The 19935-nt window shown below is 37.7% G+C and overlaps 1 protein-coding gene, 1 long non-coding RNA gene and 1 other non-coding gene across 3 annotated transcripts in view; 2 read left to right on the forward strand and 1 right to left on the reverse strand.

The window, feature by feature from the left end:
• Positions 1–8234, reverse strand: part of DDX39B (DExD-box helicase 39B) — an 89388-nt gene extending 81154 nt beyond the window's left edge. Inside the window, exons 1-2 of the mRNA XM_053721953.1 lie at positions 8137–8234; positions 3371–3612 (exon numbers count right to left, since the gene is read on the reverse strand). Of these exons, the coding sequence (XP_053577928.1) occupies positions 3371–3581 (211 nt within the window). The 5' untranslated portion in view covers positions 3582–3612; positions 8137–8234. The remainder of the gene's footprint in view (positions 1–3370; positions 3613–8136) is intronic.
• Positions 8235–13298: 5064 nt separating this feature from the next.
• Positions 13299–17644, forward strand: LOC128667070 (uncharacterized). Its single transcript, XR_008403289.1, has 6 exons — positions 13299–13469; positions 15141–15171; positions 15858–15908; positions 16111–16143; positions 17234–17302; positions 17479–17644. It is a non-coding gene; the product is annotated as an uncharacterized LOC128667070 (long non-coding RNA).
• LOC128637116 (small nucleolar RNA SNORD52) lies at positions 17342–17407 on the forward strand. Its single transcript, XR_008398981.1, has one exon. It is a non-coding gene; the product is annotated as a small nucleolar RNA SNORD52 (small nucleolar RNA).
• Positions 17645–19935: the final 2291 nt, after the last annotated feature.

Here is a 19935-nt window from a genome sequence, read left to right on the forward strand (position 1 = left end):
TGGCAGCAGTTTAGCAAGAATGTTATCCATTTGCAAGAGCACTAGAGGGCAGCAGTTTAGCAAGAATGTTATCCATTTGCAAGAGCACTAGAGGGCAGCAGTTTAGCAAGAATGTTATCCATTTGCAAGAGCACTAGAGGGCAGCAGTTTAGCAAGAATGTTATCCATTTGCAAGAGCACTAGAGGGCAGCAGTTTAGCAAGAATGTTATCCATTTGCAAGAGCACTAGAGGGCAGCAGTTTAGCAAGAATGTTATCCATTTGCAAGAGCACTAGATGGCAGCAGTTTAGCAAGAATGTTATCCATTTGCAAGAGCACTAGAGGGCAGCAGTTTAGCAAGAATGTTATCCATTTGCAAGAGCACTAGAGGGCAGCAGTTTAGCAAGAATGTTATCCATTTGCAAGAGCACTAGAGGGCAGCAGTTTAGCAAGAATGTTATCCATTTGCAAGAGCACTAGAGGGCAGCAGTTTAGCAAGAATGTTATCCATTTGCAAGAGCACTAGAGGGCAGCAGTTTAGCAAGAATGTTATCCATTTGCAAGAGCACTAGAGGGCAGCAGTTTTGCAAGAATGTTATCCATTTGCAAGAGCACTAGAGGGCAGCAGTTTAGCAAGAATGTTATCCATTTGCAAGAGCACTAGAGGGCAGCAGTTTAGCAAGAATGTTATCCATTTGCAAGAGCACTAGATGGCAGCAGTTTAGCAAGAATGTTATCCATTTGCAAGAGCACTAGAGGGCAGCAGTTTAGCAAGAATGTTATCCATTTGCAAGAGCACTAGAGGGCAGCAGTTTAGCAAGAATGTTATCCATTTGCAAGAGCACTAGAGGGCAGCAGTTTAGCAAGAATGTTATCCATTTGCAAGAGCACTAGATGGCAGCAGTTTAGCAAGAATGTTATACATTTGCAAGAGCACTAGAGGGCAGCAGTTTAGCAAGAATGTTATACATTTGCAAGAGCACTAGAGGGCAGCAGTTTAGCAAGAATGTTATCCATTTGCAAGAGCACTAGATGGCAGCAGTTTAGCAAGAATGTTATCCATTTGCAAGAGCACTAGATGGCAGCAGTTTAGCAAGAATGTTATCCATTTGCAAGAGCACTAGATGGCAGCAGTTTAGCAAGAATGTTATCCATTTGCAAGAGCACTAGATGGCAGCAGTTTAGCAAGAATGTTATCCATTTGCAAGAGCACTAGAGGGCAGCAGTTTAGCAAGAATGTTATCCATTTGCAAGAGCACTAGAGGGCAGCAGTTTAGCAAGAATGTTATCCATTTGCAAGAGCACAAGAGGGCAGCAGTTTAGCAAGAATGTTATCCATTTGCAAGAGCACAAGAGGGCAGCAGTTTAGCAAGAATGTTATCCATTTGCAAGAGCACTAGAGGGCAGCAGTTTAGCAAGAATGTTATCCATTTGCAAGAGCACTAGATGGCAGCAGTTTAGCAAGAATGTTATCCATTTGCAAGAGCACTAGAGGGCAGCAGTTTAGCAAGAATGTTATCCATTTGCAAGAGCACAAGAGGGCAGCAGTTTAGCAAGAATGTTATACATTTGCAAGAGCACTAGATGGCAGCAGTTTAGCAAGAATGTTATACATTTGCAAGAGCACTAGAGGGCAGCAGTTTAGCAAGAATGTTATCCATTTGCAAGAGCACTAGAGGGCAGCAGTTTAGCAAGAATGTTATCCATTTGCAAGAGCACTAGAGGGCAGCAGTTTAGCAAGAATGTTATACATTTGCAAGAGCACTAGATGGAAGTTTAGCAAGAATGTTATCCATTTGCAAGAGCACTAGAGGGCAGCGCTATTTCCTGCCATGTAGTTCATCAAATACCAACCTCTCCAACACAGAATATCATGGGAACAAAGCAAATTTGAAGTAAATTGGAAACTTTTTTTTAAATTGTTTGTTCTGTCTGAATCACAAAATATTTTTGGGAAGTTTTCATATCCCTTTAACTTGCAGGCTCAGAAGAGTAACCCTGCACCATAAGGGCTATGAAGCTACATAAATCTAGCCATATTTATCAGTGAGTATCTCCCTATTCCCAAAATGTTGTCACCTGTGGATCTAGGTCTGGATACTTCACAAGTGTTTAGGAAGCTCACTCACTTCAGTACATAGCAACCCAAAACATTGCTTAATTAGCAATACCATAAAACACACACCTGGATGAGTCAAATAAAGGGGACTATTATTAATTAAGTATAAGATACTTCATGCAGAAAGCTCCTTTATTTGTTTCAATAGATCGCCGTTCTTAGCTGCTCAGGCAGCCCACAGCACAACATTTTTTTTGCTAAGTTGTGACGTTTTCACCTCTTAGCAAATAGCCGTGCAGTAAATACGGCTCCCAAAGGTGCCAAACCAGATTTACCCACACGGCTATTGGCTAAGAGGTGAAAACGTCACCACTCAAGCAAAACAGCGATCTGCCGTGGGCTGCCTTAGCAGCTCAGAGCAGCGATCGCTTGAAACCAATAACGGAGCTTTCTGCATGAAGTATCATACTTTATGAATGAAAGTCCCCTTTATTTGTTTCATTAGTCGTTTCAAAAACGCTAGGATTGACTTTCACTTTAATACCATGGAGGTACTCACTCATTCATCTCAAAATCATTCTAAAGGATGTTTCTCCACTGCTCGCATAAAGGCTCTAACCACCTACATCTATGGCTTGAAGGAAATACCACAATCATACACATTGTTAAATGTTTCAAGCCTTGGTTTCCTTAAAGGGACACTGAACCCAAATTTTTTCTTTAATGATTTAGATAGAGCATGTAATTTTAAGCAACTTTCTAATTTACTCCTGTTATCAAATTTTTATTTATTCTCTTGGTATCTTTATTTAAAATGCAAGAATGTAAGTTTAGATGCCAGCTTATTTTTGGTGAACAACCTGGGTTGTCCTTGCTGATTGGTGGATAAATTCATCCACCAATAAAAAAAGTGCTGTCCCCAGTGCTGAACTAAGTAAAAAGCTTAGATGCCTTCTTTTTCAATTAAAGATAGCAAAAGAACAAAGAAAAAAATGATAATAGGAGTAAATTAGAAAGTTGCTTAAAATTGAATGTTCTATCTGAATCACAAAAGAAAAAATTTGGGTTCAGTGTCCCTTTAAAGTTATTTCCATAACACAGAACTCCCAATAGCCCCACAATATGTGGGATTGTGCAAAATTAAGAACTTTGTCCTACAATCCCTTCTTCTACTATTTGTAAGCCATTTTTGTCCTTTTCTCAAAGAATTCTTGGATCGCCAAAGCCCATCTAGGAACCCCAAAAACCTGCCATTAGACTTCCTAGATTCCATGCCCAAATTGATATTTTTGATCCAAAACCACTCCCAGACATTCCTGTATATTTACTGACCTTCAGATGGGTGTTCAAAGCCACAGTCCACGATGGCACGCAGTAGCTCAGGTTTGAGAAGGAAATCTCTGAAACCAGAGCTGTGGATGGACACATAGGATCCCTTCATCTCCTTCTTAGGAGTAATGTCTGGTGCATCACCTGTAGCTTGGTTGTCCACTTCATCATCCTCGTAGTCCAGAAGTTCATTGTCTACATCTGTTTCTGCCATCTTTAAAATGGGTTTAGTGTTCTGAGGTGGTCTATCGAAACATGGAAGAAAATACATATAATTGTTTTTGTTTAGTTTTTTCCCATTATACACGTGGCCAGACTCAAGCTACTATGACTCCTAGATGTTTTTTTCACCCTAGTTGGTGGCCAACAGTAACTTACAATTACAACAAAGCCATTTTACTGCCTGAGGCCTTGGGTAATACAGTATTTACAATCTCACAGGGGATTCTGCAGTCACAGCCTCGGTGCTTGTATATTTAACATCTGGCATCAGCATGTAGTGCAGGTCCTGGCTGCAAGCGCTTCCTGCCCCGGTAACCCAGGAACTGCATATTATAATAGTTTGTGTTATATACCACTAAATATTTTTGGGATAAGCAAAACGCTTGTAATCTATGGAATTAAAGGGACAAAACCCCCAATTTTAAGCAACTTTCTACTTTACTCATATTATATTTTTTTATTTGTTCTCTTGCTATCTTTACTTGAAAAAGCAGGAATGTAAGCATAGGAGCCGGCCCAATTTTGGTTCAGCACCTAGATAGCACTTACTGATTGGTGTCTACTATCCTGCATCTTCTGTGAAATGTATTTCCTTCTCTTTGTATTCTTTGTTGAAAAGCATACCTAGGTAGGCTCAGGTGCAGCAATGCACTACTGGGAGCTAGCTACTGATTGGTGGCTGCACATATATGCCTCTTGTCATTGGTTCACCTAATGTGCTCAGTTTTGTCCCAGTATTGTATCACTGCTCCAGAGATTACTTTAAAAAGGGACAGTGAACACCTTGATATGGCAACATTTTTTCTCCAATCTTGCAATAAACTAATAAACAGGAGTTAGACAAAATATCATCTTGTTTGTTGCAATTAATCTTGAATAGCCAAACTCCATCAACCGCTAATCAATGGAGCCAGTCTGGACTTGTTAACGAAGTAGATGCAGCTGGCCATGGTCATTATGTTTGCAAAAACTGAATAGTTTTGCAGTTCTTATATTATAATATCCACTGAGACCAATTTGGGGGTAGATATGTGGCAGGGTTAGGCTTGTGAAGTCTGTCACATGCACTACTAATTTGCAGAATTGGAAAACTTTAAATGTTCAGACTTAAATTACAGGAAAAGTAAGTAAAAGCAATAATAAAAAGTATAATGCAATTTATTTTTTACTATACTTAATTAATGTCAACGCCTTTGAAGGGATAAATCCTAGAGCTAAATGCAAGCAATGGTACAAAACCAAAATGTTCTGATTTTCTTTTTTTTTTTGCATTTATGCCACTTTAAACATACACAAATATTAGGTAGCATAACATTTGTGCAAAACATTGAACTATTGCATTATTATGATTTTTCAAATAAAGAAAAAAAACAAAAATTCCTGCGATTTCTTAAAACTCCTGGAAAAAAAGATTAAAGGGATACTAAATCAAATTTTTTTCTTTTATGATTCAGATAGAGCATGCGATTTTAAAGTGAAGGTCAATTTAGATGAATCAATGCCCGTTTTTTTATAATCCTATAGGGCACTTTAACCCCTTAAGGACCAGCGACGTACCCTGTATGTCGCTGGCCTTTTTTTGGGACTTGATTGTTTTATAGCGCGGTCTTTCCACCAGCATTGAGACTGCTCTATTCCACAAAGCCTGCTCTAGGGAGGGCATTAATAGCGTGTTCTTGCTAGACTTGTGCTATTATGTCCTGAAAAACCCCTTAACGACCAGTGACATACAGGGTACATTGTGGTCATTAAGGGGTTAATTCATCAAAATTGACATTTCACTCGTTTTCTTCAAAAATGTACCTTTTAATCTTGACAGCCGCTCCAGCGATTCCCCGTCAGAAAGGACGAATCCGGCTTCCTCCAATCACGGGGGAATCATGGCCTGAGGCAACGCCATGATTGGAGGAAGAGGGCTTGCGACGGGCAGAGGAAGCTCTGCAGCGGCTGTCAGGATTAAAAGGTAAGTTTTTGAAGAAAACGATTGAAATGTCAATTTTGATGAATTAAAGTGCCCTTGTTTTTATTAGGATTATTAACCCTTTGGCTGCTAAGCCATTTCCCACCTGGGTGCTAATATTTTATTTCATTTATTTTATTTTTGAAACATTTTTTTTTACTTTTTTATTATTTTTTACAGACCCCCAAGACTTACACTGTTGGAAAGGTTAGGCGATTACCTTTCCAACAATGGGTCTTGGGGGTCTGTAGCTGCTTAGATGCCTGAGATACAGGCTTCTAAGCAGCATGTCCCCTCCTCCTATACTTAACATTGTTAAGTATAAATAAAGTTGCACGGTGACGTCATCACGTAATTGTGCGTGACATCACCACGCATCACGTGAAGCCCTGGCGATGCCTGTCACTCTACAGGCACGATCGCCGGGGTAGGAGCAATAAGGAGCCCCCAGATCTCCCTCAAGATGGGAGAGTGCTCATGACGGCTCAGAGCCGTCATTAGCACTCAAGGGGTTACAAACCGGGCACCAATTCATATAAATTGACCTTCACTTTAAACAACTTTCTAATTTACTCCTATTATAAATTTTTCTTTGTTTTCATTCAATCTTTATTTTAAAAAGCAGGAATCTAAGCTTAAGTACCAGCCCATTTTTGGTTCAGAACCTGGGTAGCGCTTGCTGATTGGTGGCTAAATGTAGCAAACCAATCAGCAAGCACTACCCAGGTGCTGAACATAAAAAGGGCCGGCTCTTAACCTTACATTCCTGCTTTTTAATATAAAGATAGCAAGAGAACAAAGAAAATTTGATAAAAGGAGTAAATTAGAAAGTTGCTGCTCTATCTGAATCATGAAAAAAATGTGGGTTTAGTGTCCCTTTAATGGAACAAACCAGCATTGTGTAAAAGATATGTACTTTCTATATTTATCAACAATATAAAATGAAATAAACTTTAATAAATATTTATTTGTAGAGATGATTCAGCGCATTTCTATAAACAGATTTCATTTTCTGGGTCCTAACAAATTGGTTCATACATTTCACATAAATTGATTCGGCCCTGTATATATCATATCTAAGTCTGAGTGTAAACATACATGAACACATATGTACCGCTTAGTATGGAATAGGTGAAATGTATTATGGGCACATTTAAAGATAGAAGTGAGATAAACTGTCGGCACAAAATGCAGTTTCCTATAGGACTAAGACAGCTGGCCACACTGCTTTGTACTATATGGCTTTTTAAAGGATAAACTAAATACAGGTAGCCCTCAGTTTACGCCGGGGTTAGGTTCCAGAAGGAATGGTTGTAAATTGAAACCCAGTTTATAATGTAAGTCAATGGGAAGTGAGGGAGATAGGTTCCAGGCCCCTCTCAAAATTGTCATAAGTAAAACCTAATACATTATTTTAAAAGCTTTGAAATGAAGACTTTAAATGCTAGACAGCATTATAAATCTAATAAAATAATCACACAACACAGACTACACTTGCATTTTTCTGCAAACAGTTCTTTCTATGCATTTCAATCTGGACTGATTTATAGACAGGAAGATCTTGTTCCTTTGAAATCTGCTCGATAGCTCAGGTCTGGTTAAACTGATTAATTTCAGCTTGCTTGGCTTTGCTGCAACTCAAGCGGACAGCTCCACCTACTGGCTATTTTAATAAATGCACTGCTTCTCAATGCTTTTCAATAGCAGTCACATGACTGGAAAAAAAGGTTGTTATTCTGAAACGGTGTAAATTGAACCGTTGTAAAACGAGGGCCACCTGTATTAAAGTTTTGCTTGCAATCCAGTTTTTCTGCCTTATTAAATATATATATATATATATATATATATACTCAAATATACCAAACATTTGTTTTTACACAACATGGACAGGCTGATCTTTAGCCACCAAAACAGCTATGGGAGGTGGCCCAATCAGCCAATGAGCATTAAGACTGCTATAGCAAAATGAGAAAAAAAATATTTACTGTGAGTCACAATATAAACTATTTTTTTTCATGCAGATAAAATATTTAACTACCTCTATCAGGTGAATGACATATGAAAGGCTTTCTTTTATTTTTAAGGTTATGTCACTTGTAGCTAATACATGAGCATAATTAATGATAATTAATACATTCTCAGCATGCAATAGTGTTATTCATAGTAGCAGAGACCAAAACACAATGGTAGTGTCAATCAGACTAAGCCACACCCATTATCGTATAATAGCCCCGCCTCCCTTGCTATATTTACTACAAAACATATGGCGAAATGAGATAAAATGGAGGTTGGGTCATACCCCCGAGAACTGCAGCCATTTGTGATATGACAATGTGTGTCTAGATTGTAGAATGAATGGGTTGTTATACGGATTAAATAGGAACGATAGACTGGAATCTCTAGGTATCCATCTTAGATATCAATCTCTTTATTTTCTCGGCTTCGCATTTTCTGCTGAGGGACAAATATTGCACATAAATATTATGCATGCTGCAGGGGGGAAATCAGTGCTTACGGTATATACACCAGAAATGACACTACGTAAAAGGATGCCAGAGATATAAAAGAGATTACATCGGTCACTTACCGATTCTTCCTCTTCCTTCTTCTATTACAACGGTGACAGAAACAGAGCGCCAACTGACTGAGAATCTACTTCCGGTAGTAGGCGGAAGTGTGGTTGGCAACATGGACGACGTAATGTGGGATGCCAACCAATGCTGCCTTCCACTTATTTCCACAGCCACACTGTACTTATACAATTCGTGTTTATAATCAGACCAGTAAATCAATTTACATCTGACATATCATTTTAATTTTAGTGATTTGTATACAGTGACTTTAATGGATATGAAACCCAAAATGTTTATTTCATTTTTCTTCATTCTCTTGGTATCTTTTGTTGAAAAGCTGACACATGCTTAGGAGCAGGACCATTTCTGGAGCAGTATATGGCAGCAGTTTTGCTAGAATGTTATCCATCTGCAAGAGCACTAGATGGCAGCACTAGTTCCTGTTATGGACTGCTCCAAATGCCTACCTAGGTATCTCTTCAACACAGAATATAATGGGATAGAAGCATATTTGATAATAGAAGTAAATTGGAAACTTTTATTTTTCTTAAAGGGACACTGAACCCAATTATTTTCTTTTGTGATTCAGAGAGAGCATGAATTTTTAAGCAACTTTCTTAAGAATTCATGCTCATGAAAGAAAAAAAATGTGTTTCATATACCTTTAAAGGGATACTGAACCCATTTTATTCTTTCATGATTCAGATAGAACAGACAATTTTAATCAACTTTCTGATTTACTGCTATTATCGATTTTTCTTTGTTCTCTTGGTATCTTTATTTGAAAAAGCAGGAATGTATGCTTACAAGAAGGCCCATTTTTGGTTCAGAACCCTGGATAGCGCTTGCTGGCTGGTGTCTGCATTTAGCCACCAATCGGCAAGCACTACCAAGGTGCTGAAGAAAAGGTGGGCCTGGTCATAAGTTGACATTCCTGCTTTTCGAATAAAGATACCAAGAGAAAGAAGAAAACATGATAATAGGAGTAAATTAGAAAGTTGCTTAAAATTACATGTTCTATCTGAATCATGAAAGAAAAAAAAATTGTGTTTCATGTCCCTTCAATGTCAAATTAGTTAACTTGACCTAGAGGGTAGAAACCTGTCTGTGAATGACCAGGACAGTTTGTGTTTCCATTTGTGTGTCCTGGTTTGATGCTGGGTCAGGCCCAAAACATGCAAATGTTCGGGTTTGGTGAGAAAGAGCCACAGCCAAAAAGGTTACATTGTACATTTGCAACATACTGCACGTGCCTACAGTAATTTCTCTCTGCATGTGTGTGTTTCTTTGTGTGGGAGTGTGTGTTAGTGTTTGAGAGGGCGTGTGTGTGAATGTTAGTGCATAAAATAGAGTGTGTGTGTTAGTGTGTGAATGTTAGTGCGTAAAATAGAGTGTGTGAGTTAGTGTGTGAATGTTAGTGCATAAAATAGAGTGTGTGAGTTAGTGTGTGAATGTTAGTGCATAAAATTATTATTATTATTATCGGTTATTTGTAGAGCGCCAACAGATTCTGCAGCGCTATAAACAAAGGGGGAGTACAACAAAACAATTATATGGTAGAGGGCTACCATATAATTGAGTGTGTGAGTTAGTGTGTGAATGTTAGTGCATAAAATAGAGTGTGTGTGTTAGAGTGTGAATGTTAGTGCATAAAATAGAGTGTGTCAGTTAGTGTGTGTGAATGTTAGTGCATAAAATAGAGTGTGTGAGTTAGTGTGTGAATGTTAGTGCATAAAATAGAGTGTGTTAGTTAGTGTGTGAATGTTAGTGCATAAAATAGAGTGTGTCTGTTAGTGTGTGAATGTTAGTGCATAAAATAGAGTGTGTGAGTTAGTGTGTGAATGTTAGTGCATAAAATAGAGTGTGTGAGTTAGTGTGTGAATTTTAGTGCATAAAATAGAGTGTGTGAGTTAGTGTGTGAATGTTAGTGCATAAAATAGAGTGTGTGAGTTAGTGTGTGAATGTTAGTGCATAAAATAGAGTGTGTGTGTGTTAGTGTGTGAATGTTAGTGCATAAAATAGAGTGTGTGAGTTAGTGTGTGAATGTTAGTGCATAAAATAGAGTGTGTGAGTTAGTGTGTGAATGTTAGTGCATAAAATAGAGTGTGTGTGTTAGTGTGTGAATGTTAGTGCATAAAATAGAGTGTGTGAGTTAGTGTGTAAATGTTAGTGCATAAAATAGAGTGTGTGAGTTAGTGTGTGAATGTTAGTGCATAAAATAGAGTGTGTGTGTTAGTGTGTGAATGTTAGTGCATAAAATAGAGTGTGTGTGTGTTAGTGTGTGAATGTTAGTGCATAAAATAGAGTGTGTGAGTTAGTGTGTGTGAATGTTAGTGCATAAAATAGAGTGTGTGAGTTAGTGTGTGAATGTTAGTGCATAAAATAGAGTGTGTGTGTTAGTGTGTGAATGTTAGTGCATAAAATAGAGTGTGTGTGTTAGTGTGTGAATGTTAGTGCATAAAATAGAGTGTGTGAGTTAGTGTGTGTGAATGTTAGTGCATAAAATAGAGTGTGTGAGTTAGTGTGTGAATGTTAGTGCATAAAATAGAGTGTGTGTGTTAGTGTGTGAATGTTAGTGCATAAAATAGAGTGTGTGTGTTAGTGTGTGAATGTTAGTGCATAAAATAGAGTGTGTGAGTTAGTGTGTGAATGTTAGTGTGTGAGTTAGTGTGTGAATGTTAGTGTGTAAAATAGTGTGTGAGTTAGTGTGTGAATGTTAGTGCATAAAATAGAGTGTGTGAGTTAGTGTGTGAATGTTAGTGTGTAAAATAGAGTGTGTGAGTTAGTGTGTGAATGTTAGTGCATAAAATAGAGTGTGTGAGTTAGTGTGTAAAATAGAGTGTGAATGTTAATGTGTAAAATAGTGTGTGAGAGTCTGTGTGTTAGTGTGTGAAGGAGAGTGTGTGTGAGCTTCAGTGTTTTTGTTTGTGTCATTTTTGAGTATATGGGGCCGATTTATTATTGCCAGAACGCTCCTTAACTTGTACGCCACCTCTGAGACGGCATACAGCAATCAGCCCAATCACATACGATCGGGTTAATTGACACCCCCTGCTAGCCGCCGACTGGCTGCGAATCTGTAGGGGGCGGCATTGCACAAGCAGTTCACCAGAACTGCTTGTGCAATGTTAAATGCCGACAATGTATGCTAATGGAATTCAGCGATGCCGGACTGACACGATCGCTACAGCGGATCATGTCCGTCCGACTCTTAATAAATCGGCCCGTATGTGTGTGTTGGGTGTGTGAGAGTGTGAATATCTACGTGCGAGTTTGTGTTAAGTGTTATTATGCATAGTGTGTACATTAAAAAAATGGTGCCAGAGTGTTTGGGTTGGCCTGAACTAAAGGTGACAACCCTATTGGTCATCCACCAAACAATTACATCTATAGAATCATCCTTATAAGATAGTGATCAATCTGTCGTACACAAACATGCATTTCATATAGTTTCAATGTCAATTTAAACAGCTTTGATATTAACATTTTTATGTAAAAGTATTTTTAGATGTTATTGATGCTCCTTCATAAGCATAATGAAAAGTTCCTGAAATGCTATATAGACATACCCCTAAGTTTTAAAGGGATACTAAACCCAAATACTTTCTTTCATGATTCAGACAGAACATGCAAATTAATCAACTTTATAATTTACTCCTATTATCAATTGTTCATTTGTCTCCTGCTATCTTTATTTGAAAAAGAAGAAATGTAAGGTTTAGAGCCGGCCTATTTTTGGTTCAGAACCTGGGTAGTGTTTGCTGATTGGTGGCTTACATTCCTACTTTTTCAAATAAAGAGAGCAAGAGACCAAAGAAAAATTGATAATAGGAATAAATTATAAAGTTGCTTAAATTTGAAATGTTGCTGTTTCATGTAACAATATATGCACTTGTTACAGTACATTTTAAAAGTGAAGGTCAATTTTGACGAATTAGTGCCTGGTTTTTAATAATCCTATTAAAAACAAGGGCACTTTAATTCCTCAAAATTGACATTTCAAGTGTTTTCTTCAAAAACTTACCTTTTAATCCTGAGAGCCGCTGCAGCGCTTCCTCCACCTGTTGCAAGCCCTATTCGCAGGTCCAAAATGACTAATCCGGCTTCATCCAATCACGGCATTCCCTCAGGCCATGATCCCCCCAGGGGGAACGCTGTGATTGGAGGAAACCGGATTCGTCATTTCTGACGTAAACAGAGGCTTCCAACGGCCGGGGGAATCGATGGAGCAGCTTTCAGGATTAAAAGGTAAATTTTTGAAGAAAATGCTTGAAATGTCAATTTTGATTAATTAAAGTGCCCTTGTTTTAATAGGATTATTAAAAACCAGGCACTAATTTGTCAAAATTGACCTTCACTTTAAGATTACTGTTTTGCAATGTTATATTTGAGTTTTAACATTAATACAAATATAATTTTGCACATCACTCCCTCTACACCTGCCCACCATGCAAAAGGCCAATTTTCTATAAAATTGATTTCCATTTAATTTGTTTCCAGGGACTTGTTATGCCAGCTAGAGATTATTAATGTATTGCTCCTTTGTGTTTTGTTTTTGTATTTGAAATAGCTGTTTTTAACACATTGAATTCACTAGCACGTGTGCTCAAAAAACATGCCCATTCAAATTTGCTGAGCCTGAAGGAAGAGCATACCTGACTATCTTCTTGTAATATAAGTAAAGGTCAATACTTAGGTACTGAAAATATCCTTATGTGTGGTGGTTTCATTATGCAAAACCCAGCTATTTCAATTTCAAGAATAAGCATAGACTATCCATTCCTCATACATATAATAACATGCATTAATTATAGCAAGTAATTTGGAACAAATAAAAGGGGAAATTATAATATGGAATTAAAATTGTCACTAATCAATAAGCTCCTATCACAATTCACTGACAGTAAAAATGGGTGCCCTAAGAGTGCCGGTATTAAAATATTACCTGCAAACATATACATGCCTATTTTTATTTTAAGTTAACGGCTAATTGTATCGGTAACGTTCATAAGGTGATTCGATTTTGCAAGAGTTATTGTAATTAAAATCGCGTTTAACATATGCCTTTCGACAGGCATTCATCTAAGTATTCTAAAAACTGGCAAAGAAACGCAAGTACTGGCCGTGATGCAGCCTGGGATGGGGTCCTTGTGAGCATAAAAAGTGGATTCCGCCTTTCTTTCGTTCTCATGCCTTGTGCGCTTCGACTTCTAAAATGGTGGCTTTAGAGTGTTCGCTGCTGCAATCCGTGAGATTTCTTCGCCATCCTTTGCCAGGTGGCTTCCATCTTCTTGCATACGGATAGATGAGGGCTTCGGGAATGTTTACAGCCGAATATTTGTTTTAGGTGAGTTAAAATCATACTATGAAATAATCATATTTACTTTGTCTCGTTTTCTGGCATGGCGGTACTTTTTGTTCTTGTAGTCTTGTCTTTTGGGACCTGTATTCCCGGAGATGCTTTATAATTTCTGACGTGGCTTTAGTTTGTGAAGATTAATTGTATAACATCGCATTATTGTGTGTATATAATAATATTCTCTATAGTATGCATTAATACAAACACTGATGCAGCAACACATATGCTCAATAGTATTTTAATGGCAGTATAAAAGACAACGGAGAAATGCAAAAAATGATTCCTTCTGTTTCTCGGCAATTGTTGGCTACCTGCGTATGCCACACCTTTATTGGCTTTTGTGCTAAAACTATAGATTACATACAAAACACGGTCTTGGGAGCAAGTGAAGGCTTTTCTGTATAAATTAAAGGGACAGTAAACCTAAAAAATAATGTTATATAATTCTGCACTATGTTCCTTTACTGTCCCTTTAAGAAAATATTAGGAGCCAGAATGGGAAATTATAGTAATTTTTCCCTAGATCTGTCACATACTGGATTGCACTATCCATGTTCCTTCATGCACCCGCCCTGTAGTATGTATAATGCATGGCAGCTAATCTGCTTAAAGGGACATTAAACCCAATTTTTTTGATTCAGATAGAGAATACCATTTTAAACAGCTTTCTAATTTACTTCTATTATCTAATTTGCTTCATTCTCTTCATATTCTTTCCTGAAAAGCATATCTAGATAGGCTCAGTAGCTTCTGATTGGTGGCTGCACATAGATGCCTCATGTGATTGGCTCACCAATGTGCATTGCTTTTTCTTTAACAAAGGGTATCTAAAGATTGCAGCAACTCAGATAATAGAAGTAAATTGGAATGTTTAAAATGTTATTCTCTATCTGAATCGTGAAGGAAAATTTTGGGGTTTAAGGGCCCTTTAAGTATAGAAATGCATTTAGATAACTAAAGACTTTGCACACAATTTAAAAGACTTTATGGTGCTATGTTTTATCACTACCAAAGGTTATGTGTTTAACTTCTACAAGAGGGTTAAAGTATTGCTTGGGGGCCCCAAACCATTTGCAATCTGCAGAGGATCCAATAAGCAGCTACTTGAGATGCAGGATCAGAGTGATTTTATCACATCCCTTTAAATTCCTCTGATAAAAGGGGTGATCAGTGTAATATATTAGTTTTGCTAAATACTGTGATGGTCCCACACTACCTAGACAAGCTGTAGATCAGCTTCTCTAAACTAGAGTGCCCACATACTAAGGGATTGCTTAGAGCAGTGAATACACTCATCTGCCATCCCTGATTAAATACTATTGTACTAAGCTTTGAAGTTTTGTAACTTGCAAAATCTGCCCATTTCTCTAACAAAACAAGACCGCATAAATGTCTTAGATGTCACTTTTTTGCTTTTTTTTTTTTTCCCCCCTTGTAGGATGGGATTGCATTTCTTATGTAAGCATTATTCCTTCTCATTTAAATCATTCATTCCCATCACGGCTTGCACATGATGATAATTATAATGGTTCCCTGACCACCCAGTGTGATGTCACACCCGCAGCGTTCTGATAAGCCAGTGAACAATGATTAATTTTACACGCTTCTGCTGCCCACGTTAATTGTATTTTCTTTCTCTCTGCATATGGGATCCTAAAGCAGATGGAGCAGATCTACTTTACTACATCAGGTAAAGGCTTTTTATCCTTTGTTGGACACTATTTTTAAACTGGCTGTCAAACTTAAAGGGTAGCTCTAGTGGAAAATGAGTTATATTTTATTTTTTTTTTAGGGAGTTTAAAGTATCGCTCAAAACTGCTGTTTTGGCGGCGGCTGCTTTTAATTGGTGCAACAGCCTTGTCTGCTTAGGATCATTAGTTCCCTTTGCTTTCTGGGTGGTACTTTACCTATGGGCCCCCATGTTACAAGTTATGGATGTGACTTGCAACTAGGAATCCTGTCTGTCCTTCAGTTTTCCTTGTGCAGTGGTGCAATAGGAAGGTCTGACCATTCACCCTTAAACAAGGTTGGGATAACTTAGGGTCACCCCCTCTGATATGACAGTGTTTCTGAAACGCTAGCCTCATGAAAGGGTTAATATAAATGATCATTCGTAAACTTGAATTAAACATGCAATAACATACCTTAGTTTTTTTCTATTAAAGAGGCCTTTTTAACAAGGCAACGTTTCCAGCTTTAATAGCTGTATTAACCATAAAGCACTCAAAAGTTGAGTGCTGTAAGCTGCTATTGACTTTAGTTTTTTTTTTTTTTTTTTTTTTTCAGAACCTTTATACGATTTTAAATGCTGCATGGTTTTTATATAAAGTCCCTCAAATCTATATGTCACCCATATTGACATTCATTTGTCTGTAGGTTCCTTGCTGGGTAGCACACCAAGATTTGCCAGAAGACATGACAAGCTAGGTATGTACCAAGCTACTGCTACTAACGTATTGTGCATGGCTGATGACAATGTTAGACTAGAGTCTCTGAAAATGAACTGATGGCTTAGTAAACGCTCTGACATGCTGCTAAACATACGTGCAAATCTGTCTTGGATAAGCTCTTCAGTGCCGGTTTTTAAAGTGAATAATTACATTTAACTTTTTTTTTTTTTTTCCCCCAGGTGAATGAGCTTGCCAGCTGTGCGGACAGTGAGGTAAGGCTTTATAACTAAAGTGATGGTAACGTGCCCCGTTATAAAGTCAGATCTGGAATATTGGTGCTATTTTAGATGGAGAGTAATTCATCAGTTGTCATAAAGATGTGCTATAACTTAAAGATATTAAATTCAAATTCCCTGCGCTTTGTCACCAACTTCAAAAGTCAATTTTTTTGTCAACTACTTGAATTCTCCAATCTAAAATCACTAACATTCTGGATCTGATTTTTATAAAGGAGTTTACCATCACTAGGCCATATTACTTCTGGTAAACTTGCTAGTAGTGTGAGGAGCGTGCACAGTGCCATACAGTGTGAATGATGACAACGCAAGACTAGAGTCTCTGAAAGACTGATGTTTTAGTTAATGCTGACACACTGATGTATAAGAAAATGTCATTTAGCTGCAGGAAATTTGTAGCTATAAAATGTGTATTCACCTTTAATAGAAATGTTCTCCCCTAAACAATACTAAAGCCATTTACACTAGTTGGAAACTTGTGCACAGCTCTATCGGTTATTTGTAGAGCGCCAACAGATTCCGCAGCTGTAGTCATCCTTTGCTTATAGGGAAACTGTATTTAGCCCAGGTATCTTTCTCCTGCTAGAAAGTGCAAAATGACTTATTTCCTGCATATAACTGACGCCTTTGCAAGGCTTAAAGGGACATACACTAGACTTTTTTTTTGCGTAAGTTTTGTAGATCCATTTATATAGCCCATCTGGGTGTGTTTGTTTTTTATATATAGAACATTGCGCTGATTTTCAGACTCCTAATAAAGCCCCAATGTTTTAGAATACTGATGTATACCTACTTCTGTTTGTGCAAAGTCTTTTCCTATGCAGAGAAAGGGGTTGAGGGGATTTTTTTTTTTTAAGTAGTTTATTTTAGAGCAGCACTGCTAGATGTCTGCTGAGCCAGTGACTGAATGCGTAGCAAAGCTCCAACAGTCAATTGCTGCTCTTAATACCTAGGAATTAAGATACCATGCACGTATGACAATAGAACTAACCTAGTCTTACAATTGTATGCTCTGTCAATGTGTTTTGTATTTTACATCCTTTAATTATTTTTTTTTTTTTAACAGGATGTGTCCAGATAAAGATTATGCAGACTATTATAAACGGATGGATTCTGCTTCTCGCTCACATAAGCGGTATGTATACACACAAGCTATACTTGGCTTCACGTGCCAGTGAGTGATGAAAGCTTAGACTAGAGTCTCTGATACACAGTGATGGCTAAGTAAACGCTCTGACGCTGACACGTGGGATCAGGCAGCGGGGGTGGGTTTAATCCGTGTATGAAATAATGCCCTTGTTCTTATTTCAGATGCCCACGTGATCTTCTGTGCTGAAGATCAGGAATCTTGTAAGAAGGCACCACTTGGTTAAGCAATCTGTATAGCGAACATTACGTTTATGGATTTTTTTTTGTTTGTTTGAAAATTTGTCTTTTGTAATGTGCTGGTCTAAAAATAAAAATGCTCTCAATCGTGTCACTTTTATTGTGTACGTGTGTTCCACAGAAAATGTCGTCTGGGTGGTGGTATAAGTAGAACACTGCTATCCAAAGGTTTTTTTTTTTACATTTTATTCATAGTTTGTCCAATAAAATTAACTTTCAATAGCTTGACAATATTTAGATGGTTGGTAAAATCAGCTGGCTGTTGTACTCACTAAAATTGGGGATAATACGGAGCATGAATTAAGTTACTTTTACATTCGTGTAGTATGACTTCAATTACTTTTTAACAATGGGAGTTACATAGATAAATCAATCCTAGTGCTTTGTGTAACGCTAGGCTTGACCATTGGAACAAATAAAAGGGACTTTCATGACTTATAAAATACTTAATGCGGCAAGCTCCTTTATTTTATTCAAGCATTGCTGAGCTGCTAAGACAGCCCACAGAACACTGTTTTGCTATGAGATGACGTTTCCACACCTTGGCAATAGCATGTGGGAAACTTAGCGCCACAGGGGCAGACATGCCGGATTTACCGCACGACTATTGGCTAAGAGGTGAAACCGTTGCCTCAAGCAAAACAGTGTTCTGCTGTGGGCTTCCTTGGCAGTTCAGAACGGCGATCGCGTGAAACAAAGGAGCTTTTTGTGTGAAAGTTCCCTTTGTTTCATTAATGCTAGGATTGACTTTCTCTAAATTCCTTAAACATTGGAGCCACAAGATAAATTAATATATTTTACATTAATGTGCAATTTTTCAGTTTACATATTCACTTAAATAATTATCACTTGCTAGATGCAGAGTGACGTTTCACAAGACACTTTTAAAAGCATTTAAAACATGATTATTTGGGAATATATGTAATAAAGGGCAAGTGCAGATTCTTAGAACTTAGTATTTACATACCAGAAAATACTCATGTTACCATTACCCAAGAACCATTTGGATAAAATCCTCATTGCACACTCAGTTATTGGGAAGTTATAATTTTAATTGGAAACTTTGGTAGTATTTGCCTTAAAGGGCCAGTCAACCTAAAAATGTTCCCATATATGTAAAAGGTTTATCGAAGCTAAATACATCAAACGTATCCCAAAGTGGAATGTTAAGAAATGTGTAAGTAAATCAACTTAGCTCATCTGCCGTTTAGAGATGGCCACTTGAGCCCTCCTACCCCCTATGTCCTTAATCTAGTCGCGTTTGCACGTTCCCTTCATATGAGCAGATTATGCTCAAGGAGGGGACTTTTTGTTGCAGGAACTACTACAACCGCTCAGTATCATAGCGATTGTTATCGGCGGATCAACTGTTAGATACAGTATTCTATTTACCATATTAGAAAGTAGAGGAGTTCATCATAACCCTTGGTTCAATCGCCCAATATCCCAATGATGAATAGTTTTTGGAGCGGTAATAAGGAGCTGCTCACTCGGGTTTGCTGATAAGAACAACCGCTACAATACTGGGCGGTTGTACTATTTCCTGAAACAAACAACCCCCCCTTGAGCATAATCAGCACATGCACGAATACGCCTAGATTCAATTTTGGGTGACTGATTACTCCAAGATGGCTCAGGTGGCCATCTCTAAACGGCAGAGGATGAAATAAGTTTATTTACTTAAACCAGTGATTTTCAACTTTTTTTTGCCGTGGCACACTTTTTTTTTCCCCATAAAAAAAAAAAACCTGTGGCACACCACCATCCCAAAATTTAAAAAAAAAATTCGTACATTGTAGCCTAATACTGTATTGTGCTGTGATGCCATGCCTCATACAAACTATACGTGACATTCACAAACAATCAATGGTTGCCTGTGAATGAATGTCAATATGTCATGGTTGTAAATGTCTGCCTGATGAGCCTGTCACATACCTTTCAAAATTTGAAAGAGGAACACCCCTGCACTGGGAGTAAAAAACAATCAAAAATTAAAAAAATGTCAGACTGTTTTCAGTCTGCTGCGGCACACCTGAGGATCTCTCACGGCACACTGGTTGAAAAACACTGACTTAAACATTTCTTAACGTTCTACTTTAGGATACTGTTTTATGTATTTAGCTTCAATAACCTTTTACATATATTTAGGAACATTTTTTAGGTTGACTGGCCCTTTAAAGGGATTGTAAAGTCCAAATTAAACTATCATGATTCAGATAGGGCATGTCATTTACAACTTTATAATTTACTTTGATCAAATTGACGTGTTTCTCTTGGTATTCTTATTTGAAAGCTAAACCTAGTTAGGCTCATGCTAATCTCTAAGCCCTTGAAGGCTGCCTCTTATCTGAATGCAATTTGATTTTTTGTCTCAGCTAGAAG

The sequence above is a fragment of the Bombina bombina genome, chromosome 7 (assembly GCF_027579735.1).
Source record: "Bombina bombina isolate aBomBom1 chromosome 7, aBomBom1.pri, whole genome shotgun sequence".
Classification (NCBI taxonomy): domain Eukaryota; kingdom Metazoa; phylum Chordata; class Amphibia; order Anura; family Bombinatoridae; genus Bombina; species Bombina bombina.